We start from the raw sequence: 27,902 nt of genomic DNA, 5'->3' as shown, positions 1-27,902 counted from the left end.
TCAGTCTGTCTGTCTGCCGGTCTGTCTGCCTGTCAGTCTGCCTGTCAGTCTGCCTGCCTGTCAGTCTGCCTGTCTGTCTTGTCTGCCTGTCTATCTGGCTGTTTCTGGCTGTCAGTCTGTCTTGCCGGTCTGTCTTGCCGGTCTGTCTTGCCTGTCTGTCTTGCCTGTCTGTCTGTCAGTCTACCTGTCTGTCTGTCGGTGTTCTTGGGAGGGGAAAGCTGATGGACTAATAAAGTCTTCTTCTATCTCCTCTTCCTCTCCAGAACATGGTGAAGCAGAAAGCTATGAGGGTTCTGAAGCAGAAGAGACAGTAAGATGTTGTTCATTTCAGTACTACTGTATAAACAAGATACCACTGTTGTTTAGAAACTAACACTCAGAAAATGAGTCATTGTCGATTCAGCTTGGAATAAATGACCATTTTGTATTCCAGGTATGAATAATTATATTTTATATTGAAGATATGTGATATATTGTATTCTACACTGAGTGGACAAAACATTAGACACAGACTGACCAGGTGAATCCAGGTGAAAGATATGATCCCTTATTGATGTCTTGTTAAACTTGTTAAATCCACTTCAGTCAGTGTAGATCAGGGGTCCCCAACTGGTGGCCTGTGGGACAAATCTGACCCACCAACAATATTATTTGCCACCCCAAAGCCCCCAAAATGAATTATGAACATTATTTTAATTTAAAAAATAATATTATTTAAAACAAATCTCAGACCAGAGATGCAAAAATTCCCAAATGTTTTTTAAATTTGATTGAACCTTTCTTTAACCAGCTCATTGAGATTTTAAATCTATTTTTCACAAGCGTCCGGGCCAAGATAGGCAGCACCAAGTCATTACAAAAATTACAGACAGACAACATGAAAAACTACAACTAATCTAGTAAAAACCATTGAATTAACAACAGCAAATTAAAAACATTGACAGGTCAGGGAATCAGTCTCAAGATCATTCATCAGTGATTTAAAAACACCAATCGGGACAATTTCTTCCAGTTTAAAAGTATTTTGTAAGGCGTTCCAAGACGATGGCGCAGAGTACATAAAAGCCCTTTTACCAAATTCAGTTGGGACATTTGGAACAGTTAGCAGGATAAAGTCCAGCGAACGAAGAGACGACCCGCCACATTTCTGAACAATAAAAATGCACAAATAAAAAGGTAGTAAACCCAACATGGCTTTGTAAATAAAAGTATACCAGTGACTGAGCCTACAAGTGACTAGAGAAGGCCAGCCAACACTGGTATACAAAGTGCAGTGGTGTGTAAGGGTTTTGCAGTTTAAAATTAATCTCAAAGTGCCATGGTAAAGAATGTCAATTGATCTCAAACACTGAGCGGAAGCATTCATATATAAAATATCCCCATAGTCTAGTAAAGGCATAAATGTAGCTGATACTAGCCTCCTTCTGGCTTCAAAAGAAAAACAGGCCTTATTCCTAAAATAAAATCCCAATTTCAGCTTCAATTTTTTTGTAAGTTGTTGAATATGCTATTTAAAAGAGAGGCAGTCATGAATTAAAATTCCAAGATATTTATATGAGGTTACAACCTCAATCTCCTTGCCCTGACAGGTAGTAATAGGTGAAAGGTTCAGAGGTCTATTTCTTGCCTCAGAAAACACCATTAGTTTAGTTTTGTCAGTATTGAGGATACGCCTCAATTGACACAAGGTATGTTAAACAGTATGAAAAGCAGTTTGCAAGTTCTGGAAAGCTTTTGTAAGAGATAAGGCACAACAGTAAATAACAGTATCATCAGCATCAAAATGAAGTTGCGCATTTTGGGACATTTTTGTCTAAATCATTTATATAAATAGAGAATAAGAAGGAAGTAAGAAGGAAGTTAACCCACCTAAATAATGCAAAACTTACATTTTAATTTCATTCGTGAGGAGAGAGAATGCAGGAGACAGTCAACTAATAAAGCAGAGGACCATTCTGTGGTGCTGAGACGTAATGCTGCAACCGCAGCAGTCAATAGGTGAACAGCGCCTGGTGCTGAAAATATAGCTCACTTGTTATGCAAGTGTTGCCCAGCAACAGATGGAGAAAAACTACACCAGTTGAGTATTTCATTTCAACACTAATATTCATCTTAATAACAAGAGGGCTTAATTGGAGTCTAATTCTACCCAGCCGAGGCCTTTATAAAATAATTGAACTGCCAGAGAGGTAGGCTATAAGGCATACCTTTCACCAGCCCAGCCGAGGCCTATATAAAACAATCAGTTACATGGAGCATCCTACATCCTTGATCATGCTATAATGATATCCTTGGGCTGCTGTAATGATATCCTTGGTCATGCTGTAATGATATCCTTAATCATGCTGTAATGATATCCTTGGTCTGCTGTAGTGATATCCTTGGTCTGCTGTAGTGATATCCTTGGTCTGCTGTAATGATATCCTTGGTCATGCTGTAGTGATATCCTTGGTCATGCTGTAGTGATATCCTTGGTCATGCTGTAGTGATATCCTTGGTCATGCTGTAATGATATCCTTGGTCTGCTGTAGTGATATCCTTGGTCATGCTGTAATGATATCCTTGGTCTGCTGTAGTGATATCCTTGGTCATGCTGTAATGATATCCTTGGTCATGCTGTAATGATATCCTTGGTCATGCTGTAGTGATATCCTTGGTCTGCTGTAGTGATATCCTTGGTCTGCTGTAGTGATATCCTTAATCTGCTGTAGTGATATCCTTGGTCATGCTGTAATGATATCCTTGGTCTGCTGTAGTGATATCCTTGGTCTGCTGTAGTGATATCCTTAATCATGCTGTAGTGATATCCTTGGTCATGCTGTAGTGATATCCTTGGTCTGCTGTAGTGATATCCTTGGTCTGCTGTAGTGATATCCTTGGTCTGCTGTAGTGATATCCTTGGTCTGCTGTAGTGATATCCTTGGTCATGCTGTAATGATATCCTTGGTCTGCTGTAGTGATATCCTTGGTCATGCTGTAATGATATCCTTGGTCATGCTGTAGTGATATCCTTGGTCTGCTGTAGTGATATCCTTGGTCATGCTGTAATGATATCCTTGGTCATGCTGTAATGATATCCTTGGTCATGCTGTAATGATATCCTTGGTCATGCTGTAATGATATCCTTGGTCATGCTGTAGTGATATCCTTGGTCTGCTGTAGTGATATCCTTGGTCATGCTGTAATGATATCCTTGGTCTGCTGTAGTGATATCCTTGGTCTGCTGTAATGATATCCTTGGTCTGCTGTAGTGATATCCTTGGTCTGCTGTAATGATATCCTTGGTCTGCTGTAATGATATCCTTGGTCATGCTGTAATGATATCCTTGGTCATGCTGTAGTGATATCCTTGGTCTGCTGTAATGATATCCTTGGTCTGCTGTAGTGATATCCTTGATCATGCTGTAATCTTCAGATCTGGTGGAGAAGTGGTCCGAAGAAGAGACAGATTCATTAGGTCATTTGTTTTGGTCTGTCCATAGTGATAGCTTGGTCTTTTGATATCCTTGGTCATGCAGGATATGGCTGAAGAATTGCATCATTTACCTGGAGCTAACCCTGTAGATAGCAATACTGGTCTGCTGACATTAACCTAATGCTGTAGATATCCTTGGTCTGCTGTGACATTAACCTTGGTCTGTAGATCCTTGGTCATGCAGATAGCAATACTGGGTGACATTAACCTAACCCTGTAGATAGCAATACTGGGTGACATTAACCTAACCCTGCAGATAGCATATACTGGTCTGCTGTAATGATATCCTTAACTGCTGTAGATAGCAATACTGGGTGACATTAATCCTTGGTCTGCTAACCCTGTAGATAGTGATATCCTTGGTCTGTGTAATGATATCCTTGGTCTGCAGATAGCATATCCTTGGTCATGCATGATATCCTTGGTCTGCTGTAGATGCATATCCTTGGTCTGTGACATTAACCTAATCCCTGTAGATAGCAATATCCTTGGGTGACATTATCCTAATGCTGTAGATAGCAATACTTTGGTCTGCTGAGTGATTAACCTGGTCCCTGTAGATGCATATACTGGTCTGTGAGTGATATCCTTGGTCTGCAGATAGTGATATCCTTGGTCTGCTGAATGATAACCTTGGTCCCTGTAGATGATATCCTTGGTCTGCTGTACATTAATCCTAACCCTGTAGATAGCAATACTGGGTGACATTAACCTAACCCTGTAGATAGCAATACTGGGTGACATTAACCTAACCCTGTAGATAGCACTACTGGGTGACATTAACCTAACCCTGTAGATAGCACTACTGGGTGACATTAACCTAACCCTGTAGATAGCACTACTGGGTGACATTAATCTAACCCTGTAGATAGCAATACTGGGTGACATTAACCTAACCCTGTAGATAGCACTACTGGGTGACATTAACCTAACCCTGTAGATAGCAGTACTGGGTGACATTAACCTAACCCTGTAGATAGCACTACTGGGTGACATTAGCACTACTGTAGATAGCACTATATGTCATTAATCCTATAAGATAGCTTTTAGCAAAAATACTGGGTGATTTTATTAACAATCTGTAGAAACCCTGTAAAAAGGTTCCAAACTTTTGGAAACATCCCAGCACAGTTGAAAAATTAACAAATAGAAGATAGCAATATGGATGTGACATTAAGTGGCTGAAACTGCTGTAGATAGCAGTCTGGTGACATTAACCTAACCCTGTAGATAGCACTACTGGGTGACATTAACCTAACCCTGTAGATAGCAGTACTGGGTGACATTAACCTAACCCTGTAGATAGCACTACTGGGTGACATTAACCTAACCCTGTAGATAGCAATACTGGGTGACATTAACCTAACCCTGTAGATAGCACTACTGGGTGACATTAACCTAACCCTGTAGATAGCACTACTGGGTGACATTAACCTAACCCTGTAGATAGCAATACTGGGTGACATTAACCTAACCCTGTAGATAGCAATACTGGGTGACATTAACCTAACCCTGTAGATAGCACTACTGGGTGACATTAACCTAACCCTGTAGATAGCACTACTGGGCGATCTGAAAAGTCAATCAATCAATAATATAATAATACTTTTAGCAAAAATATTTATATTTTATTTACAATTTGTAGAAACTATGATAATAAAAAGGTTCCAAACTTTTGTGAAACATCCCAGCACAGTTGAAAAATATATGGCAAATAGAAATCCAAAATGGATGTTAAGAGATAGATGGGAGTGGCTGAATGGAGCTGCAGGGTGGTGTAACGACGTTCGTCTGTTGTATGAAGAGAGTCAGACCGAAATGCAGCGTGTAGGTTACTCATGACTTTAATGAAAATAATCAGTACATGAAATAACTGTATATGAAAACAACAAACATAGATGGTTGAGGGAAACCTATTACAGCCTATCTGGTGACTACAACACTAAGACAGGAACAAACACCCACAAAATACAAGGGCGAAAGACAGGCTGTCTAAATACGGTTCTCAATCAGAGGAAGGACAAGCACCTGACTCTGATTGAGAATCGCCCCAGGCAGCCAAACCTAACTAGACACATCCCTAATCATGGTTGATAGAGGAAGGACATCAATCCCAAATAATACAAACATCAGTAATAGAATACAACATATAAACCCATGTCACAGCCTGGCCTACCCAAACATATAACAAAAACACAAAATACAATGACCAAGGCGTGACAGGTGGGACTAATAACAAGAGAACCAATGTAAAACATACTGTGTCTGTAAAATGTATATAGGTTCAGAACTTTTTTGAAAGAATATAGTTTGAGGGTAGAGGAAGGACATCAGTCATAGATGGTTGAGGGTAGAGGAAGGACATCAGTAATAGATGGTTGAGGGTAGAGGAAGGACATCAGTAATAGATGGTTGAGGGTAGAGGAAGGACATCAGTAATAGATGGGAGGAAGGACATCAGTTGATGGTTGGGTAGAGGAAGGACATCAGTAATAGATGGTTGAGGGTAGAGGAAGGACATCAGTCATAGATGGTTGAGGGTAGAGGAAGGACATCAGTAATAGATGGTTGAGGGTAGAGGAAGGACATCAGTAATAGATGGTTGAGGGTAGAGGAAGGACATCAGTAATAGATGGTTGAGGGTAGAGGAAGGACATCAGTAATAGATGGTTGAGGGTAGAGGAAGGACATCAGTAATAGATGGTTGAGGCTAGAGGAAGGACATCAGTAATAGATGGTTGAGGCTAGAGGAAGGACATCAGTAATAGATGGTTGAGGGTAGAGGAAGGACATCAGTAATAGATGGGAGAGGTTGAGGGTAGAGGAAGGACATCAGTAATAGATGGTTGAGGGTAGAGGAAGGACATCAGTAATAGATGGTTGAGTAATAGGGTGAGAGAGGAAGGACATCAGTAATATATGGTTGAGGGTAGAGGAAGGACATCAGTCATAGATGGTTGAGGGTAGAGGAAGGACATCAGTAATAGATGGTTGAGGGTAGAGGAAGGACATGAGGGTATATTCCAGGTATGAATAATGACCATGTTATATTCCAGGTATGAATAATAAACCATGTTATATTCCAGGTATGAATAATGACCATGTTATATTCCAGGTATGAATAAGGACCATGTTATATTCCAGGTATGAATAATGACCATGTTATATTCTAGGTATGAATAAGGACCATGTTATATTCCAGGTATGAATAATGACCATGTTATATTCCAGGTATGAATAACGGTCCTTCTGTAGCTCAGTTGGTAGAGCATGGCGCTTGTAACGCCAGGGTAGTGGGTTCGATCCCCGGGACCACCCATACATAGAATGTATGCACACATGACTGTAAGTCACTTTGGATAAAAGCCTCTGCTAAAATAGCATATATATTAATAACGACCATGTTTTATTCCAGGTATGAATAAGGACCATGTTATATTCCAGGTATGAATAATGACCATGTTATATTCTAGGTATGAATAAGGACCATGTTATATTCCAGGTATGACTAACTACCATGTTATATTCTAGGTATGACTAACTACCATGTTATATTCCAGGTATGAATAATGGGCATGTTATATTCTAGGTATGAATAAGGACCATGTTATATTCCAGGTATGAATAATGACCATGTTATATTCTAGGTATGAGGGCCAGAGAGACCAGCTGGCTCAGCAGTCCTTCAACATGGAACAGGCCAACTACACTATACAGTCCCTCAAGGATACCAAAACTACAGTAAGAACTGTCATTAACTACACTGTATCTGCAGTATAGCCCAACTACACCATCCATTCACTACAGGACACCAAATGACACTAAAACTACAGTAAGACACTAAAACTACACTAAGAACTACACTAAGAACTGTCACAAACTACACTGGTAACTATGACATAACTACACTATAACTACATTATAACCAAACTACACTGTAACTACACCACACTATAACTACACCATAACCAAACTACACTATAACCACACCATAACTACACCACTCTGTAACTACACTACACTATAACCACACCATAACTACACTACACTATAACCACACCATAACTACACTACACTGTAACTACACTACACCATAACCACACCATAACTACACCACGCTGTAACTACACTACACTATAACCACACCATAACTACACCACGCTGTAACTACACTACACTATAACCACACCATAACTACACTACACTGCAACTACACTACACTATAACCACACCATAACTAACTACACTGCAACTACACTACACTATAACCACACCATAACTACACTACACTGTAACTACACTACACTATAACCACACCATAACTACACTACACTGTAACTACACTACACTATAACCACACCATAACTACACCATGCTGTAACTACACTACACTATAACCACACTACACTGCAACTACACTACACTATAACCACACCATAACTACACTACACTGTAACTACACTACACTATAACCACACCATAACTACACCACGCTGTAACTACACTACACTATAACCACACCATAACTACACTGTAACTACACTACACTATAACCACACCATAACTACACCACGCTGTAACTACACTACACTATAACCACACCATAACTACACTGCAACTACACTACACTATAACCACACCATAACTACACCATGCTGTAACTACACTACACTACATAACCACTATAATAACTACACCACTGGTCTGTCATAATAAATAGAGACAGACCATAACCACACTAACTAACCACACCATAACTACACTACACTGCAACTACACTATAACCACACCATAACTACACCACGCTGTAACTACACTACACTATAACCACACCATAACTACACCACGCTGTAACTACGCTACACTATAACCACACCATAACTACACTGTAACTACACTACACTATAACCACACCATAACTACACCACGCTGTAACTACACTACACTATAACCACACCATAAACCACGCTGTAACTACACTACACTATAACCACACCATAACTACACTACACTGTAACTACACTACACTATAACCACACCATAACTACACCACGCTGTAACTACACTACACTACACTGCAACTACACTATAATAGAGACAGCAGATCTAGCTGGTCTGTCATAATATAATAGAGACAGACCATAACCACACCATAACTAAACCACACCATAACTACACTACACTGCAACTACACTATAACCACACCATAACTACACCACGCTGTAACTACACTACACTATAACCACACCATAACTACACCACGCTGTAACTACGCTACACTATAACCACACCATAACTACACTGTAACTACACTATAACCACACCATAACTACACCACGCTGTAACTACACTACACTATAACCACACCATAACTACACCACGCTGTAACTACACTACACTATAACCACACCATAACTACACTACACTGTAACTACACTATAACCAAACCATAACTACACCACGCTGTAACTACACTACACTACACTGCAACTACACTATAACCACACCATAACTACACTACACTGCAACTACACTACACTATAACCACACCATAACTACACTGCAACTACACTACACTATAACCACACCATAACTACATGACCCTGTAACTACACTACACTATAACCACACCACGCTGTAACTACACTACACTATAACCACACCATAACTACACTGCAACTACACTACACTATAACCACACCATAACTACACTGCAACTACACTACAACCACACCATAACTACATGACCCTGTAACTACACTGTTACTACCCTGTATCTACACAACACTGCATTGTAACTACACTACACTGTAACTACACCAAAACTACACTACACTGTAACTACACTATAACTACACATAGCACTACACGACCCTGTTACTACCCTGTAACTACACTGTAACAACACCAGCACTACACGACCCTGTAACTACACTGTAACTACACTATAACTACACCAGCACTACACGACCCTGTAACTACACTGTAACTACACTATAACTACACCAGCACTACACGACCCTGTTACTACCCTGTAACTACACTGTAACAACACCAGCACTACACGACCCTGTAACTACACTGTAACTACACTATAACTACACCAGCACTAACTACCCTGTAACTACACTGTAACAACACCAGCACTACACTACACTGTAACTACACTATAACAACACCAGCACTACACGACCCTGTAACTACACTGTAACTACACTGTAACAACACCAGCACTACACGACCCTGTAACCCTGTAACTACCCTGTAACTACACTGTAACAACACCAGCACTACACGACCCTGTAACTACACTGTAACAACACCAGCACTACACTACACTGTAACTACACTGTAACTACACTGTAACTACACTGTAACAACACCATGCAAAGTGCTCTGCCATTTACATTTACATTTAAGTCATTTAGCCTTCAAGTCTCCGGAAAGCGTGTGTTTTGCGAGCGAGAGGCACCTTTCATTATAACGTTGGAGGAAATACTTTCCTAGCATGTGAGGAATGTGCTTGCTGGCCTCGTAAATGTTAACCAGCTAACGAAGAAAATATTTTTTGGCTACAGTTACGCTAACCCATTTGCAATCCTTTTAGCTGTGCTTGCTAGCTTGCCGGCTAGCTACAGAGGTTAGCTGGCTAGTTAGCTACAGTAGTTGGCTACTGCCATGAAGTTGTTGTTGTGCTATCATATTTAGCCTGTTCCATCATTTGCAGAATGCATACATTAGAATATAGCGCGGGAGAAGGGAATATAACTGCACTGTAACTACACTACACTATAACCACACCATAACTCCACTATAACTACCTGCTGTTAGACAGTGGACACGGTGGACACATTTCAATGTAGATGCATGACACGTTTGGAATCCCATGATCAGAACTCTATGATCAGAATACAACAACTGCTTTAACTGTCATGTCTAGACACAGCCTCAGACTACAATAAGGATTACACAATCTGTCTCTGTTCAGTTCTCTTCTGTCCCACGGAAGATAACTGAAACATGCATGCAAAGCAGAGGGAATGGGTTTGATTAGACATAAAGGATCAGTCCCTGACCACTTGTCCTTTAGACATAAAGGATCAGTCCTTGACTACTTGTCCTTTAGACATAAAGGATCAGTCCTTGACTACTTGTCCTTTAGACATAAAGGATCAGTCCTTGACTACTTGTCCTTTAGACATAAAGGATCAGTCCCTGACTACTTGTCCTTTAGACATAAAGGATCAGTCCCTGACTACTTGTCCTTTAGACATAAAGGATCAGTCCCTGACTACTTGTCCTTTAGACATAAAGGATCAGTCCCTGACTACTTGTCCTTTAGACATAAAGGATCAGTCCCTGACTACTTGTCCTTTAGACATAAAGGATCAGTCCTGACTACTTGTCCTTTAGACATAAAGGATCATCAGTCCTTTAGACATAAAGGATCAGTCCTGACTACTTGTCCTTTAGACATAAAGGATCAGTCCCTGACTACTTGTCCTTTAGACATAAAGGATCAGTCCTTGACTACTTGTCCTTTAGACATAAAGGATCAGTCCTTGACTACTTGTCCTTTAGACATAAAGGATCAGTCCCTGACTACTTGTCCTTTAGACATAAAGGATCAGTCCTTGACTACTTGTCCTTTAGACATAAAGGATCAGTCCCTGACTACTTGTCCTTTAGACATAAAGGATCAGTCCCTGACTACTTGTCCTTTAGACATAAAGGATCAGTCCCTGACTACTTGTCCTTTAGACATAAAGGATCAGTCCCTGACTACTTGTCCTTTAGACATAAAGGATCAGTCCCTGACTACTTGTCCTTTAGACATAAAGGATCAGTCCTTGACTACTTGTCCTTTAGACATAAAGGATCAGTCCTTGACCACTTGTCCTTTAGACATAAAGGATCAGTCCTTGACTACTTGTCCTTTAGACATAAAGGATCAGTCCTTGACCACTTGTCCTTTAGACATAAAGGATCAGTCCCTGACCACTTGTCCTTTAGACATAAAGGATCAGTCCTTGACTACTTGTCCTTTAGACATAAAGGATCAGTCCTTGACTACTTGTCCTTTAGACATAAAGGATCAGTCCTTGACTACTTGTCCTTTAGACATAAAGGATCATGACACTTGTCCTTTAGACATAAACTTGTCCTTTAGGATCAGTCCTTGACCACTTGTCCTTTAGACATAAAGGATCAGTCCTTGACTACTTGTCCTTTAGACATAAAGGATCAGTCCTTGACTACTTGTCCTTTAGACATAAAGGATCACTTGTCATAAAGGATCAGTTGACTACTTGTCCTTTAGACATAAAGGATCAGTCCTTGACCACTTGTCCTTTAGACATAAAGGATCAGTCCTTGACTACTTGTCCTTTAGACATAAAGGATCAGTCCTTGACTACTTGTCCTTTAGACATAAAGGATCAGTCCTTTTGACTACTTGTCCTTTAGACATAAAGGATCAGTCCCTGACCACTTGTCCTTTAGACATAAAGGATCAGTCCTTGACCACTTGTCCTTTAGACATAAAGGATCAGTCCTTGACTACTTGTCCTTTAGACATAAAGGATCAGTCCTTGACTACTTGTCCTTTAGACATAAAGGGATCAGTCCTTTAGACATAAAGGATCAGTCCTTGACCACTTGTCCTTTAGACATAAAGGATCAGTCCTTGACCACTTGTCCTTTAGACATAAAGGATCAGTCCTTGACTACTTGTCCTTTAGACATAAAGGATCAGTCCTTGACTACTTGTCCTTTAGACATAAAGGATCAGTCCTTGACTACTTGTCCTTTAGACATAAAGGATCAGTCCTTGACCACTTGTCCTTTAGACATAAAGGATGTCCTGACTTGTCCTTTAGACATAAAGGATCAGTCCTTGACTACTTGTCCTTTAGACATAAAGGATCAGTCCTTGACTACTTGTCCTTTAGACATAAAGGATCAGTCCTTGACTACTTGTCCTTTAGACATAAAGGATCAGTCCTTGACTACTTGTCCTTTAGACATAAAGGATCAGTCCTTGACTACTTGTCCTTTAGACATAAAGGATCAGTCCTTGACATACTTGTCCTTTAGACATAAAGGATCAGTCCTTGACTACTTGTCCTTTAGACATAAAGGATCAGTCCTTGACTACTTGTCCTTTAGACATAAAGGATCAGTCCTTGACTACTTGTCCTTTAGACATAAAGGATCAGTCCTACTTGTCCTTTAGACATAAAGGATCAGTCCTTGACTACTTGTCCTTTAGACATAAAGGATCAGTCCTTGACTACTTGTCCTTTAGACATAAAGGATCAGTCCTTGACTACTTGTCCTTTAGACATAAAGGATCAGTCCTTGACCACTTGTCCTTTAGACATAAAGGATCAGTCCTTGACCACTTGTCCTTTAGACATAAAGGATCAGTCCTTTAGACATGATCACTACTTGTCCTTTAGACATAAAGGATCAGTCCTTGACTACTTGTCCTTTAGACATAAAGGATCAGTCCTTGACCACTTGTCCTTTAGACATAAAGGATCAGTCCTTGACCACTTGTCCTTTAGACATAAAGGATCAGTCCTTGACCACTTGTCCTTTAGACATGACCACTTGTCCTTTAGACATAAAGGATCAGTCCTTGACCACTTGTCCTTTAGACATAAAGGATCAGTCCTTGACTACTTGTCCTTTAGACATAAAGGATCAGTCCTTGACTACTTGTCCTTTAGACATAAAGGATCAGTCCTTGACTACTTGTCCTTTAGACATAAAGGATCAGTCCTTGACTACTTGTCCTTTAGACATAAAGGATCAGTCCTTGACTACTTGTCCTTTAGACATAAAGGATCAGTCCTTGACTACTTGTCCTTTAGACATAAAGGATCAGTCCTTGACCACTTGTCCTTTAGACATAAAGGATCAGTCACTTGTCCTTTAGACATGACTGACTTGTCCTTTAGACATAAAGGATCAGTCCTTGACTACTTGTCCTTTAGACATAAAGGATCAGTTGACTACTTGTCCTTTAGACATAAAGGATCAGTCCTTGACCACTTGTCCTTTAGACATAAAGGATCAGTCCTTGACCACTTGTCCTTTAGACATAAAGGATCAGTCCTTGACCACTTGTCCTTTAGACATAAAGGATCAGTCCTTGACCACTTGTCCTTTAGACATAAAGGATCAGTCCTTGACCACTTGTCCTTTAGACATAAAGGATCAGTCCTTGACTACTTGTCCTTTAGACATAAAGGATCAGTCCTTGACTACTTGTCCTTTAGACATAAAGGATCAGTCCTTGACTACTTGTCCTTTAGACATAAAGGATCAGTCCTTGACTACTTGTCCTTTAGACATAAAGGATCAGTCCTTGACTACTTGTCCTTTAGACATAAAGGATCAGTCCTTGACCACTTGTCCTTTAGACATAAAGGATCAGTCCTTGACTACTTGTCCTTTAGACATAAAGGATCAGTCCTTGACCACTTGTCCTTTAGACATAAAGGATCAGTCCTTGACTACTTGTCCTTTAGACATAAAGGATCAGTCTTTGACTACTTGTCCTTTGTATTGTTGGTTCCCAGGTGGAGGCTATGAAGATTGGAGCTAAAGAGATGAAGAGAGCTTACAAGGATGTGAAGACTGATCAGATAGAAGTAACTAATTTAATGTGATTATATCAGTTCTCTCACATTATACGCTGTGGAGCTTCTTCATCGTGTGTAATGTGGTGTAGGACCTACAGGATCAGCTGGAGGATATGATGGAGGATGCCAACGAGGTTCAGGAGTCTCTGAGTCGCAGCTACGGAACTCCTGACATAGATGAGGATGACCTGGAAGCAGGTAGGGGTGTGGATATAACAGCAGGTAGGGTAGGGGTGTGGATCTAACAGCAGGTAGGGGTGTGGATCTAACAGCAGGTAGGGTAGGGGTGTGGATATAACAGCAGGTAGGGTAGGGGTGTGGATCTAACAGCAGGTAGGGGTGTGGATATAACAGCAGGTAGGGTAGGGGTGTGGATCTAACAGCAGGTAGGGGTGTGGATCTAACAGCAGGTAGGGTAGGGGTGTGGATCTAACAGCAGGTAGGGTAGGGGTGTGGATCTAACAGCAGGTAGGGTAGGGGTGTGGATCTAACAGCAGGTAGGGTAGGGGTGTGGATCTAACAGCAGGTAGGGGTGTGGATCTAACAGCAGGTAGGGTAGGGGTGTGGATATAACAGCAGGTAGGGTAGGGGTGTGGATATAACAGCAGGTAGGGGTGTGGATCTAACAGCAGGTAGGGGTGTGGATCTAACAGCAGGTAGGGTGTGGATCTAACAGCAGGTAGGGTTGGGGTGTGGATCTAACAGCAGGTAGGGGTGTGGATCTAACAGCAGGTAGGGTTGGGGTGTGGATCTAACAGCAGGTAGGGTTGGGGTGTGGATCTAACAGCAGGTAGGTAGGGTAGGGGTGTGGATCTAACAGCAGGTAGGGTAGGGGTGTGGATCTAACAGCAGGTAGGGGTGTGGATCTAACAGCCGGTAGGGGTGTAGATCTAGCAGCCGGTAGGGGTGTGGATCTAACAGCAGGTAGGGTAGGGGTGTGGATCTAACAGCAGGTAGGGTAGGGGTGTGGATCTAACAGCAGGTAGGGTAGGGGTGTGTATCTAACAGCAGGTAGGGGTGTGGATCTAACAGCAGGTAGGGGTGTGGATCTAACAGCAGGTAGGGGTGTGGATCTAACAGCAGGTAGGGGTGTAGATCTAGCAGCAGGTAGGGGTGTGGATCTAACAGCAGGTAGGGGTGTGGATCTAACAGTCCGGTAGGGGGGTGTAGATCTAACAGCAGGTAGGGGTGTGGATCTAACAGCAGGTAGGGGTGTGGATCTAACAGCCGGTAGGGTAGGGGTGTGGATATAACAGCAGGTAGGGTAGGGGTGTGGCTCTAATAGCAGGTAGGGTGTGGATCTAACAGCAGGTAGGGGTGTGGATCTAACAGCAGGTAGGGGTGTGGATCTAACAGCAGGTAGGGATGTGGATCTAACAGCAGGTAGGGGTGTGGATCTAACAGCAGGTAGGGTAGGGGTGTGGATCTAACAGCAGGTAGGGTAGGGGTGTGGATCTAACAGCAGGTAGGGGTGTGGATCTAACAGCAGGTAGGGGGTGTGGATCTAACAGCAGGTAGGGGTGTGGATCTAACAGCAGGTAGGGTAGGGGTGTGGATCTAACAGCAGGTAGGGTAGGGGTGTAGATCTAACAGCAGGTAGGGTAGGGGTGTGGATCTAACAGCAGGTAGGGTAGGGGTGTGGATCTAACAGCAGGTAGGGTAGGGGTGTGGATCTAACAGCAGGTAGGGTAGGGGTGTGGATCTAACAGCAGGTAGGGGTGTGGATCTAACAGCAGGTAGGGGGTGTGGATCTAACAGCAGGTAGGGGTGTAGATCTAGCAGCAGGTAGGGGCGTGGATCTAACAGCAGGTAGGGGTGTGGATCTAACAGCAGGTAGGGGTGTGGATCTAACAGCAGGTAGGGGTGTGGATCTAACAGCCGGTAGGGGTGTGGATCTAACAGCCGGTAGGGTAGGGGTGTGGATCTAACAGCCGGTAGGGTAGGGGTGTGGATCTAACAGCCGGTAGGGGTGTGGATCTAACAGCTGGTAGGGGTGTGGATCTAACAGCCGGTAGGGTAGGGGTGTGGATCTAACAGCAGGTAGGGTAGGGGTGTAGATCTAACAGCAGGTAGGGGTGTGGATCTAACAGCAGGTAGGGGTGTGGATCTAACAGCCGGTAGGGTAGGGGTGTGGATATAACAGCAGGTAGGGTAGGGGTGTGGCTCTAACAGCAGGTAGGGGTGTGGATATAACAGCAGGTAGGGGGTATGGATCTAACAGCAGGTAGGGGTGTGGGTCTAACAGCAGGTAGGGTAGGGGTGTGGATCTAACAGCAGGTAGGGTAGGGGTGTGGATCTAACAGCAGGTAGGGTAGGGGTGTGGATATAACAGCAGGTAGGGTAGGGGTGTGGATCTAACAGCAGGTAGGGTAGGGGTGTGGATCTAACAGCAGGTAGGGTAGGGGTGTGGATATAACAGCAGGTAGGGTAGGGGTGTGGATCTAACAGCAGGTAGGGTAGGGGTGTGGATCTAACAGCAGGTAGGGTAGGGGTGTGGATATAACAGCAGGTAGGGTAGGGTGTGGATATAACAGCAGGTAGGGTAGGGTGTGGATCTAACAGCAGGTAGGGGTGTGGATCTAACAGCAGGTAGGGGTGTGGATCTAACAGCAGGTAGGGTAGGGGTGTGGATCTAACAGCAGGTAGGGTAGGGGTGTGGATCTAACAGCAGGTAGGGGTGTGGATCTAACAGCAGGTAGGGTAGGGGTGTGGATCTAACAGCAGGTAGGGGTGTGGATCTAACAGCAGGTAGGGTAGGGGTGTGGATCTAACAGCAGGTAGGGGTGTGGAGCTAACAGCAGGTAGGGTTGGGGTGTGGATCTAACCGCAGGTAGGGTAGGGGTGTGGATCTAACAGCAGGTAGGGTAGGGGTGTGGATCTAACAGCAGGTAGGGGTGTGGATCTAACAGCAGGTAGGGTAGGGGTGTGGATCTAACAGCAGGTAGGGTAGGGGTGTGGATCTCACAGCAGGTAGGGTAGGGGTGTAGATCTAACAGCAGGTAGGGGTGTGGATCTAACAGCAGGTAGGGTAGGGGTGTAGATCTAACAGCAGGTAGGGGTGTGGATCTAACAGCAGGTAGGGTAGGGGTGTAGATCTAACAGCAGGTAGGGGTGTGGATATAACAGCAGGTAGGGGGTGTGGATCTAACAGCAGGTAGGGGTGTGGGTCTAACAGCAGGTAGGGTAGGGGTGTGGATCTAACAGCAGGTAGGGTAGGGGTGTGGATCTAACAGCAGGTAGGGTAGGGGTGTGGATATAACAGCAGGTAGGGTAGGGGTGTGGATCTAACAGCAGGTAGGGGTGTGGATCTAACAACAGGTAGGGGTGTGGATCTAACAGCAGGTAGGGGTGTTGATCTAACAGCAGGTAGGGTAGGGGTGTGGATCTAACAGCAGGTAGGGGTGTGGATCTAACAGCAGGTAGGGGTGTTGATCTAACAGCAGGTAGGGTAGGGGTGTGGATCTAACAGCAGGTAGGGGTGTGGATCTAACAGCAGGTAGGGGTGTGGATCTAACAGCAGGTAGGGGTGTGGATCTAACAGCAGGTAGGGGTGTGGATCTAACAGCAGGTAGGGGTGTGGATCTAACAGCAGGTAGGGTAGGGGTGTGGATCTAACAGCAGGTAGGGGTGTGGATCTAACAGCAGGTAGGGGTGTGGATATAACAGCAGGTAGGGGTGTGGATCTAACAGCAGGTAGGGGTGTGGATCTAACAGCAGGTAGGGGTGTGGATATAACAGCAGGTAGTGGTGTGGATCTAACAGCAGGTAGGGTAGGGGTGTAGATCTAACAGCAGGTAGGGGTGCGGGTCTAACAGCAGGTAGGGTAGGGGTGTGGATATAACAGCAGGTAGGGCTGTGGATCTAACAGCAGGTAGGGGTGTGGGTCTAACAGCAGGTAGGGTAGGGGTGTGGATCTAACAGCAGGTAGGGGTGTGGATCTAACAGCAGGTAGGGGTGTAGATCTAACAGCAGGTAGGGTAGGGGTGTGGATCTAACAGCAGGTAGGGTAGGGGTGTGGATCTAACAGCAGGTAGGGGTGTGGGTCTACAGCTGGTTGATGTTGTTGTGTGTTGTCAGAGCTGGATGCCCTAGAGGATGATGTTGTTGTGTGTTGTCAGAGCTGGATGCCCTAGGGGATGAGTTGTTGCTGGATGATGACAGTTCCTACCTGGATGAGGCTTCCTCTGCCCCCTCCATCCCAGAGGGCATACCCAACGACAGTAAAACCAACAAGGTAAGACACAGCCCTTGCCTGCACAGAGCCCTGACCTCAACCCATTGAACACCTTTGTAATGAAATGGAACACCAACTGCAAGCCAGGCCTAATCACCCAACATCAGTGTCTGACCTCACTAATGCTTGTGGCTGAATAGAAGCAAGTCCCCGCAGCAATGTTCCAACATCTAGTGGAAAGCCTTCCCAAAAGAGTGGAGGCTGTTATAGCAGCAATGTACCAACATCTAGTGGAAAGCCTTCCCAGAAGAGTGGAGGCTGTTATAGCAGCAATGTTCCAACATCTAGTGGAAAGCCTTCCCAGAAGAGTGGAGGCTGTTATAGCAGCAATGTTCCAACATCTAGTGGAAAGCCTTCCCAGAAGAGTGGAGGCTGTTATAGCAGCAATGTTCCAACATCTAGTGGAAAGCCTTCCTAGAAGAGTGGAGGCTGTTATAGCAGCAATGTTCCAACATCTAGTGGAAAGCCTTCCCAGAAGAGTGGAGGCTGTTATAGCAGCAATGTTCCAACATCTAGTGGAAAGCCTTCCTAGAAGAGTGGAGGCTGTTATAGCAGCAATGTTCCAACATCTAGTGGAAAGCCTTCCCAGAAGAGTGGAGGCTGTTATAGCAGCAATGTTCCAACATCTAGTGGAAAGCCTTCCCAGAAGAGTGGAGGCTGTTATAGCAGCAATATTCCAACATCTAGTGGAAAGCCTTCCCAGAAGAGTGGAGGCTGTTATAGCAGCAATGTTCCAACATCTAGTGGAAAGCCTTCCCAGAAGAGTGGAGGCTGTTATAGCAGCAATGTTCCAACATCTAGTGGAAAGCCTTCCCAGAAGAGTGGAGGCTGTTATAGCAGCAAACTGGGACCAACTCCATATTAATGACCATGATTTTGGAATGAGATGTTCGATCAGCAGGTGTCCACATACCTTTGGTCATGTCGTGAACTTATTCAGTGCATTTCGAAAGTATTCAGACACCTTGACTTTTTTCCACATTTTGTTACGTTACAGCCTTGTTCTAAAATGGAATCAATAAAAAAAAATCTAATCAATCTACACACATTATCCCGCAATGACAAAGCAAAAATAGGTTTTTAGACATTTTAGCAAATGTATTAAAAATAACACCCTTTACTCAGTACTTTTTTGAAGCACCTTTGGCAGTGATTACGGCCTCAAGTAGTTTTAGGTATGATGCTACAAGCTTGGCACACCTGTATTTTGGGAGTTTCTCCCATTCTTCTCTGCAGATCCTCTCACGCTCTGTCAGGTTGGATGGGGAGCGTCGCTGCACAGATATTCTCAGGTCTCTCCAGAGATGTTTGATCTGGTTACCCATCGCTCCAGTCTGAGGTCCTGGGCGCTCTGGAGCAGGTTTTCATCAACGATCTCTCTGTACTTTGCTCCGTTCACCTATCCCTCGTTCCTGACTAGTCTCCCAGTCCCTGCCGCTGAAAAACATCCCCACAGTATGATGCTGCCACCACCATGCTTCACTGTAGGGATGGTGCCAGGTTTCCTCCAGACGTGACACTTGGCATTCAGGCCAAATAGTTCAATCTTGGTTTCATCAGACCAGAGAATCTTGTTTCTCATGGTCTGAGAGTCCTTTAGGTGCCTTTTGGCAAACTTTTTACTGAGGAGTGGCTTCCGTCTGGCCACTCTACCATAAAGGCCTGATTGAGGGGAACTCTGGAGCTCTGTCAGAGTGACCATCGGGTTCTTGGTCACCTCCCTGACTAAGGCCCTTCTCCCCACAATTGCTTAGTTTGGCCGGGCGACCAGCTCTAGGAAGAGTCTTGTTGGTTCTACACTTTTTCCATTTAAGAATGATGGAGGCCACTGTGTTCTTGGGGACCTTCAATGCTGCAGAAATGTGTTGGTACCCTTCCCCAGATCTGTGCCTCGACACAATCATGTCTCGGAGCTCTACGTACAATTCCTTCGACCGCATGGCTTGGTTTTTGCTCTGATATGTACTGTCAACTGTAGGACCTTATATAGACAGGTGTGTGCCTTTTTCCAAATCATGTCCAATCAATTGAATTTACCACAGGTGGACTCCAATCAAGTTGTAGACACATCTCAATTTCAAGTCTCATAGCAAAGGGTCTGAATACTTATGTAAATAAGTCATTTCTGTTTTTAAAAACCTGCATTCGCTTTGTCATTACGAGTTATTGTGTGTAGATTGAGGAACATTTTTTATTTAATCAATTTTAGAATAAGGCGGTCTGAATACTTTCCGAATGCGCTGTACTTCAATTCATTTTTTAACTGGTTACCCCAGCTACCTTCATACTAGTCAGCTACTAGTCAGCTACCTTCATACTAGTCAGCTACCTCCATACTAGTCAGCTACTAGTCAGCTACCTCCATACTAGTCAGCTACTAGTCAGCTACCTCCATACTAGTCAGCTACCTCCATACTAGTCAGCTACCTCCATACTAGTCAGCTACTAGTCAGCTACCTTCCTACTAGTCAGCTACCTCCATACTAGTCAGCTACCTCCATACTAGTCAGCTACTAGTCAGCTACCTTCCTACTAGTCAGCTACCTCCATACTAGTCAGCTACCTCCATACTAGTCAGCTACCTCTATACTAGTCAGCTACCTCCATACTAGTCAGCTACCTCCATACTAGTCGGCTACTAGTCAGCTACCTTCATACTAGTCAGCTACCTCCATACTAGTCACCTACCTCCATACTAGTCAGCTACCTCCATACTAGTCAGCTACTAGTCAGCTACCTTCATACTAGTCAGCTACCTCTATACTAGTCAGCTACCTCCATACTAGTCAGCTACCTCTATACTAGTCAGCTACCTCCATACTAGTCAGCTACTAGTCAGCTACTAGTCAGCTACTAGTCAGCTACCTCCATACTAGTCAGCTACCTCTACTAGTCAGCTACCTCCATACTAGTCAGCTACTAGTCAGCTACCTCTATACTAGTCAGCTACCTCCATACTAGTCAGCTACCTCTATACTAGTCAGCTACCTCCATACTAGTCAGCTACCTCCATACTAGTCAGCTACCTCCATACTAGTCAGCTACCTCCATACTAGTCAGCTACCTCCATACTAGTCAGCTACCTCCATACTAGTCAGCTACCCCCATACTAGTCAGCTACCTCCATACTAGTCAGCTACCTCTATACTAGTCAGCTACCTCCATACTAGTCAGCTACCTCCATACTAGTCAGCTACCTCCATACTAGTCAGCTACCTCCATACTAGTCAGCTACCTCCATACTAGTCAGCTACTAGTCAGCTACCTTCATACTAGTCAGCTACCTCCATACTAGTCAGCTACTAGTCAGCTACCTCCATACTAGTCAGCTACCTCCATACTAGTCAGCTACCTCCATACTAGTCAGCTACCTCCATACTAGTCAGCTACTAGTCAGCTACCTCCATACTAGTCAGCTACCTCCATACTAGTCAGCTACCTCTATACTAGTCAGCTACCTCCATACTAGTCAGCTACCTTCATACTAGTCAGCTACCTCCATACTAGTCAGCTACCTCTATACTAGTCAGCTACTAGTCAGCTACCTCCATACTAGTCAGCTACCTCTATACTAGTCAGCTACCTCCATACTAGTCAGCTACCTTCATACTAGTCAGCTACCTCCATACTAGTCAGCTACCTCCATACTAGTCAGCTACCTCCATACTAGTCAGCTACCTCCATACTAGTCAGCTACCTCCATACTAGTCAGCTACCTTCATACTAGTCAGCTACCTTCATACTAGTCAGCTACCTCCATACTAGTCAGCTACTAGTCAGCTACCTCCATACTAGTCAGCTACCTCCATACTAGTCAGCTACCTCTATACTAGTCTACCTCCATACTAGTCAGCTACCTTCATACTAGTCAGCTACCTCCATACTAGTCAGCTACCTCTATACTAGTCAGCTACTAGTCAGCTACCTCCATACTAGTCAGCTACCTCTATACTAGTCAGCTACCTCCATACTAGTCAGCTACCTCCATACTAGTCAGCTACCTTCATACTAGTCAGCTACCTCCATACTAGTCAGCTACCTCCATACTAGTCAGCTACCTCCATACTAGTCAGCTACCTCCATACTAGTCAGCTACTAGTCAGCTACCTTCATACTAGTCAGCTACCTCCATACTAGTCAGCTACTAGTCAGCTAACTCCATACTAGTCAGCTACCTCCATACTAGTCAGCTACCTCTATACTAGTCAGCTACCTCCATACTAGTCAGCTACCTCTATACTAGTCAGCTACCTCTATACTAGTCAGCTACCTCCATACTAGTCAGCTACTAGTCAGCTAACTCCATACTAGTCAGCTACCTCCATACTAGTCAGCTACCTCTATACTAGTCAGCTACCTCCATACTAGTCAGCTACCTTCATACTAGTCAGCTACCTCCATACTAGTCAGCTACCTCCATACTAGTCAGCTACCTCCATACTAGTCAGCTACCTCCATACTAGTCAGCTACCTCCATACTAGTCAGCTACCTTCATACTAGTCAGCTACCTTCATACTAGTCAGCTACCTCCATACTAGTCAGCTACTAGTCAGCTACCTCCATACTAGTCAGCTACCTCCATACTAGTCAGCTACCTCTATACTAGTCAGCTACCTCCATACTAGTCAGCTACCTTCATACTAGTCAGCTACCTCCATACTAGTCAGCTACCTCTATACTAGTCAGCTACTAGTCAGCTACCTCCATACTAGTCAGCTACCTCCATACTAGTCAGCTACCTCTATACTAGTCAGCTACCTCCATACTAGTCAGCTACCTCCATACTAGTCAGCTACCTCTATACTAGTCAGCTACCTCCATACTAGTCAGCTACCTCCATACTAGTCAGCTACCTCTATACTAGTCAGCTACCTCCATACTAGTCAGCTACCTCCATACTAGTCAGCTACCTCCATACTAGTCAGCTACCTCTATACTAGTCAGCTACTAGTCAGCTACCTCCATACTAGTCAGCTACCTCCATACTAGTCAGCTACCTCCATACTAGTCAGCTACCTCCATACTAGTCAGCTACTAGTCAGCTACCTTCATACTAGTCAGCTACCTCCATACTAGTCAGCTACTAGTCAGCTAACTCCATACTAGTCAGCTACCTCCATACTAGTCAGCTACCTCTATACTAGTCAGCTACCTCCATACTAGTCAGCTACTAGTCAGCTACCTCCATACTAGTCAGCTATCTCCATACTAGTCAGCTACCTCCATACTAGTCAGCTACCTCCATACTAGTCAGCTACCTCCATACTAGTCAGCTACCTCCATACTAGTCAGCTACCTCCATACTAGTCAGCTACCTCCATACTAGTCAGCTACCTCCATACTAGTCAGCTACCTTCATACTAGTCAGCTACCTCCATACTAGTCAGCTACCTCCATACTAGTCAGCTACCTCCATACTAGTCAGCTACCTCCATACTAGTCAGCTACCTCCATACTAGTCAGCTACTAGTCAGCTACCCATACTAGTCAGCTACCTCCATACTAGTCAGCTACCTCCATACTAGTCAGCTACCTCCATACTAGTCAGCTACCTCCATACTAGTCAGCTACCTCCATACTAGTCAGCTACCTCCATACTAGTCAGCTACCTCCATACTAGTCAGCTACCTCCATACTAGTCAGCTACCTCCATACTAGTCAGCTACCTCCATACTAGTCAGCTACCTCCATACTAGTCAGCTACTAGTCAGCTACCTTCATACTAGTCAGCTACCTCCATACTAGTCAGCTACCTCCATACTAGTCAGCTACCTCCATACTAGTCAGCTACCTCCATACTAGTCAGCTACCTCCATACTAGTCAGCTACCTCCATACTAGTCAGCTACCTTCATACTAGTCAGCTACCTCCATACTAGTCAGCTACCTCCATACTAGTCAGCTACCTCCATACTAGTCAGCTACCTCATACTAGTCACCTCCATACTAGTCAGCTACTAGTCAGCTAACTCCATACTAGTCAGCTACCTCCATACTAGTCAGCTACCTCTATACTAGTCAGCTACCTCCATACTAGTCAGCTACCTCTATACTAGTCAGCTACCTCTATACTAGTCAGCTACCTCCATACTAGTCAGCTACTAGTCAGCTAACTCCATACTAGTCAGCTACCTCCATACTAGTCAGCTACCTCTATACTAGTCAGCTACCTCCATACTAGTCAGCTACCTTCATACTAGTCAGCTACCTCCATACTAGTCAGCTACCTCCATACTAGTCAGCTACCTCCATACTAGTCAGCTACCTCCATACTAGTCAGCTACCTCCATACTAGTCAGCTACCTTCATACTAGTCAGCTACCTTCATACTAGTCAGCTACCTCCATACTAGTCAGCTACTAGTCAGCTACCTCCATACTAGTCAGCTACCTCCATACTAGTCAGCTACCTCATACTAGTCAGCTACCTCCATACTAGTCAGCTACCTTCATACTAGTCAGCTACCTCCATACTAGTCAGCTACCTCTATACTAGTCAGCTACTAGTCAGCTACCTCCATACTAGTCAGCTACCTCCATACTAGTCAGCTACCTCCATACTAGTCAGCTACCTCCATACTAGTCAGCTACCTCCATACTAGTCAGCTACCTCCATACTAGTCAGCTACCTCTATACTAGTCAGCTACCTCCATACTAGTCAGCTACCTCCATACTAGTCAGCTACTAGTCAGCTACCTCCATACTAGTCAGCTACCTCCATACTAGTCAGCTACCTCCATACTAGTCAGCTACCTCCATACTAGTCAGCTACCTCATACTAGTCAGCTACCTCCATACTAGTCAGCTACCTCTATACTAGTCAGCTACTAGTCAGCTACCTCCATACTAGTCAGCTACCTCCATACTAGTCAGCTACCTCCATACTAGTCAGCTACCTCCATACTAGTCAGCTACTAGTCAGCTACCTTCATACTAGTCAGCTACCTCCATACTAGTCAGCTACTAGTCAGCTAACTCCATACTAGTCAGCTACCTCCATACTAGTCAGCTACCTCTATACTAGTCAGCTACCTCCATACTAGTCAGCTACTAGTCAGCTACCTCCATACTAGTCAGCTATCTCCATACTAGTCAGCTACCTCCATACTAGTCAGCTACCTCCATACTAGTCAGCTACCTCCATACTAGTCAGCTACCTCCATACTAGTCAGCTACCTCCATACTAGTCAGCTACCTCCATACTAGTCAGCTACCTCCATACTAGTCAGCTACCTCCATACTAGTCAGCTACCTCCATACTAGTCAGCTACCTCCATACTAGTCAGCTACCTCCATACTAGTCAGCTACCTCCATACTAGTCAGCTACCTCCATACTAGTCAGCTACTAGTCAGCTACCTTCATACTAGTCAGCTACCTCCATACTAGTCAGCTACCTCCATACTAGTCAGCTACCTCCATACTAGTCAGCTACCTCCATACTAGTCAGCTACCTCCATACTAGTCAGCTACCTCCATACTAGTCAGCTACCTCCATACTAGTCAGCTACCTCCATACTAGTCAGCTACCTCCATACTAGTCAGCTACCTCCATACTAGTCAGCTACCTCCATACTAGTCAGCTACTAGTCAGCTACCTTCATACTAGTCAGCTACCTCCATACTAGTCAGCTACCTCCATACTAGTCAGCTACCTCCATACTAGTCAGCTAGTCAGCTACCTCCATACTAGTCAGCTACCTCCATACTAGTCAGCTACCTCCATACTAGTCAGCTATACTCCATACTAGTCAGCTACCTCCATACTAGTCAGCTACCTCCATACTAGTCAGCTACCTCCATACTAGTCAGCTACTAGTCAGCTACCTTCATACTAGTCAGCTACCTCCATACTAGTCAGCTACTAGTCAGCTAACTCCATACTAGTCAGCTACCTCCATACTAGTCAGCTACCTCTATACTAGTCAGCTACCTCCATACTAGTCAGCTACTAGTCAGCTACCTCCATACTAGTCAGCTACCTCCATACTAGTCAGCTACCTTCATACTAGTCAGCTACCTCCATACTAGTCAGCTACCTCCATACTAGTCAGCTACCTTCATACTAGTCAGCTACTAGTCAGCTATCTCCATACTAGTCAGCTACTAGTCAGCTACCTTCCTACTAGTCAGCTACCTTCATACTAGTCTTTTGGGGCTTGTGGGTGTCCTAGAGCAAAACAGCCAATATGTTCGGGCGAGTCCCACCTTTCCATAGAGGGGCTACTAGTATGTTGCCCAAATCGTTCGTACGCTGCAGACAAATTTGTGAGAAGGGCGGTTTTCGGAACGTCTCATGGTCTGACAAACACCCCTCTAGCTCTGTCTCCTTTCACCACGGATGCAGAATGCCGACATCGGTTGATGCGGTGGGTTGAGATGGAGCCCAGGCTAAAAAAACATATCTCGAGCTTGAACTGACTGATATGTCATTGTTATTTTGTATTATGCTAATTATTTCAGCAGGGGTGCGGACATTGACTCTAGGGTTTTTTTAACACGTATTTTCTTGTTTTTTCAGGATGGCGTTCTGGTGGATGAGTTTGGTCTGCCACAGATCCCTGCTACATAAAACTACAGATCCCTGCTACATAAAACTACAGATCCCTGCTACATAAAACTACAGATCCCTGCTACATAAAACCACAGATCCCTGCTACATAAAACTACAGATCCCTGCTACATAAAACTACAGATCCCTGCTACATAAAACTACAGATCCCTGCTACATAAAACTACAGATCCCTGCTACATAAAACTACAGATCCCTGCTACATAAAACTACAGATCCCTGCTACATAAAACTACAGATCCTTGCTACATAAAACTACAGATCCCTGCTACATAAAACTACAAATCCCTGCTACATAAAACTACAGATCCCTGCTACATAAAACTACAGATCCCTGCTACACTTTTATATGTAGAGTAACATTTCTACATTACAATGATCTGACCTGAGAACAGGTTACATAACTTACTACCACTGTATTACTAAGGTATTGATGCTGTTTTGGAGATGAGTTTATATTGTTACCGGTAGGGTTTACATTTATCTAAAGCCATCCCTTTAAACTTGGTGTACCTTTAATTAGAATGTTCTCAACAGACTCAGTGGAATATACGGAGAGAAGGTTCAGAGTATTAGGGATCAATGACAGGAAGCCATGGAAATACATACATTTCTTTCCTTTTCCAATTGATTATTTTAAAATGCTCTGATCTTGTATATTATTTAGGGTTAGGAAAGTAAAATCAGGTTTGGAGTGCCTTTATGCACTAAATATATTGGTGAATCAAAACTACAGTGGTTTGATTCATCCTAAAAGTTGTCATATTCAGTTGTTCAATCCATGAAGTATTGGAAGGGGAGAAAAGTGTACAGTAGGGGTTGGCCAGTAGTCCTTTAAAACTATCCTAATAATCATCACTAATCGTGGAACTGTGATGACAACGGTCCAGTCGTCTTGAACCGTGCACCAGGCTCCAGGTATCAACTGCGATGTGTGGTCTGCGTTCCATAATGATTCACATCATAGGCG

At 43.9% G+C, this 27,902-nt stretch overlaps 1 protein-coding gene across 1 annotated transcript in view; it reads left to right on the top strand.

Annotated features, from left to right (window-relative positions):
- LOC124009634 (charged multivesicular body protein 5-like) overlaps nucleotides 1–27,274 on the top strand; it is a 31,476-nt gene extending 4,202 nt beyond the window's left edge. Inside the window, exons 3-8 of the mRNA XM_046321636.1 lie at nucleotides 264–310; nucleotides 7,123–7,216; nucleotides 14,065–14,136; nucleotides 14,217–14,325; nucleotides 18,246–18,361; nucleotides 26,882–27,274. Of these exons, the coding sequence (XP_046177592.1) occupies nucleotides 264–310; nucleotides 7,123–7,216; nucleotides 14,065–14,136; nucleotides 14,217–14,325; nucleotides 18,246–18,361; nucleotides 26,882–26,932 (489 nt within the window). The 3' untranslated portion in view covers nucleotides 26,933–27,274. The remainder of the gene's footprint in view (nucleotides 1–263; nucleotides 311–7,122; nucleotides 7,217–14,064; nucleotides 14,137–14,216; nucleotides 14,326–18,245; nucleotides 18,362–26,881) is intronic.
- The last annotated feature ends 628 nt before the right edge of the window (nucleotides 27,275–27,902 follow it).

The sequence above is a fragment of the Oncorhynchus gorbuscha genome, linkage group LG22 (assembly GCF_021184085.1).
Source record: "Oncorhynchus gorbuscha isolate QuinsamMale2020 ecotype Even-year linkage group LG22, OgorEven_v1.0, whole genome shotgun sequence".
NCBI lineage: Eukaryota > Metazoa > Chordata > Actinopteri > Salmoniformes > Salmonidae > Oncorhynchus > Oncorhynchus gorbuscha.
Note: the sequence above shows the minus strand (reverse complement) of the source record. Positions and strands in the feature narration are given on the sequence as shown.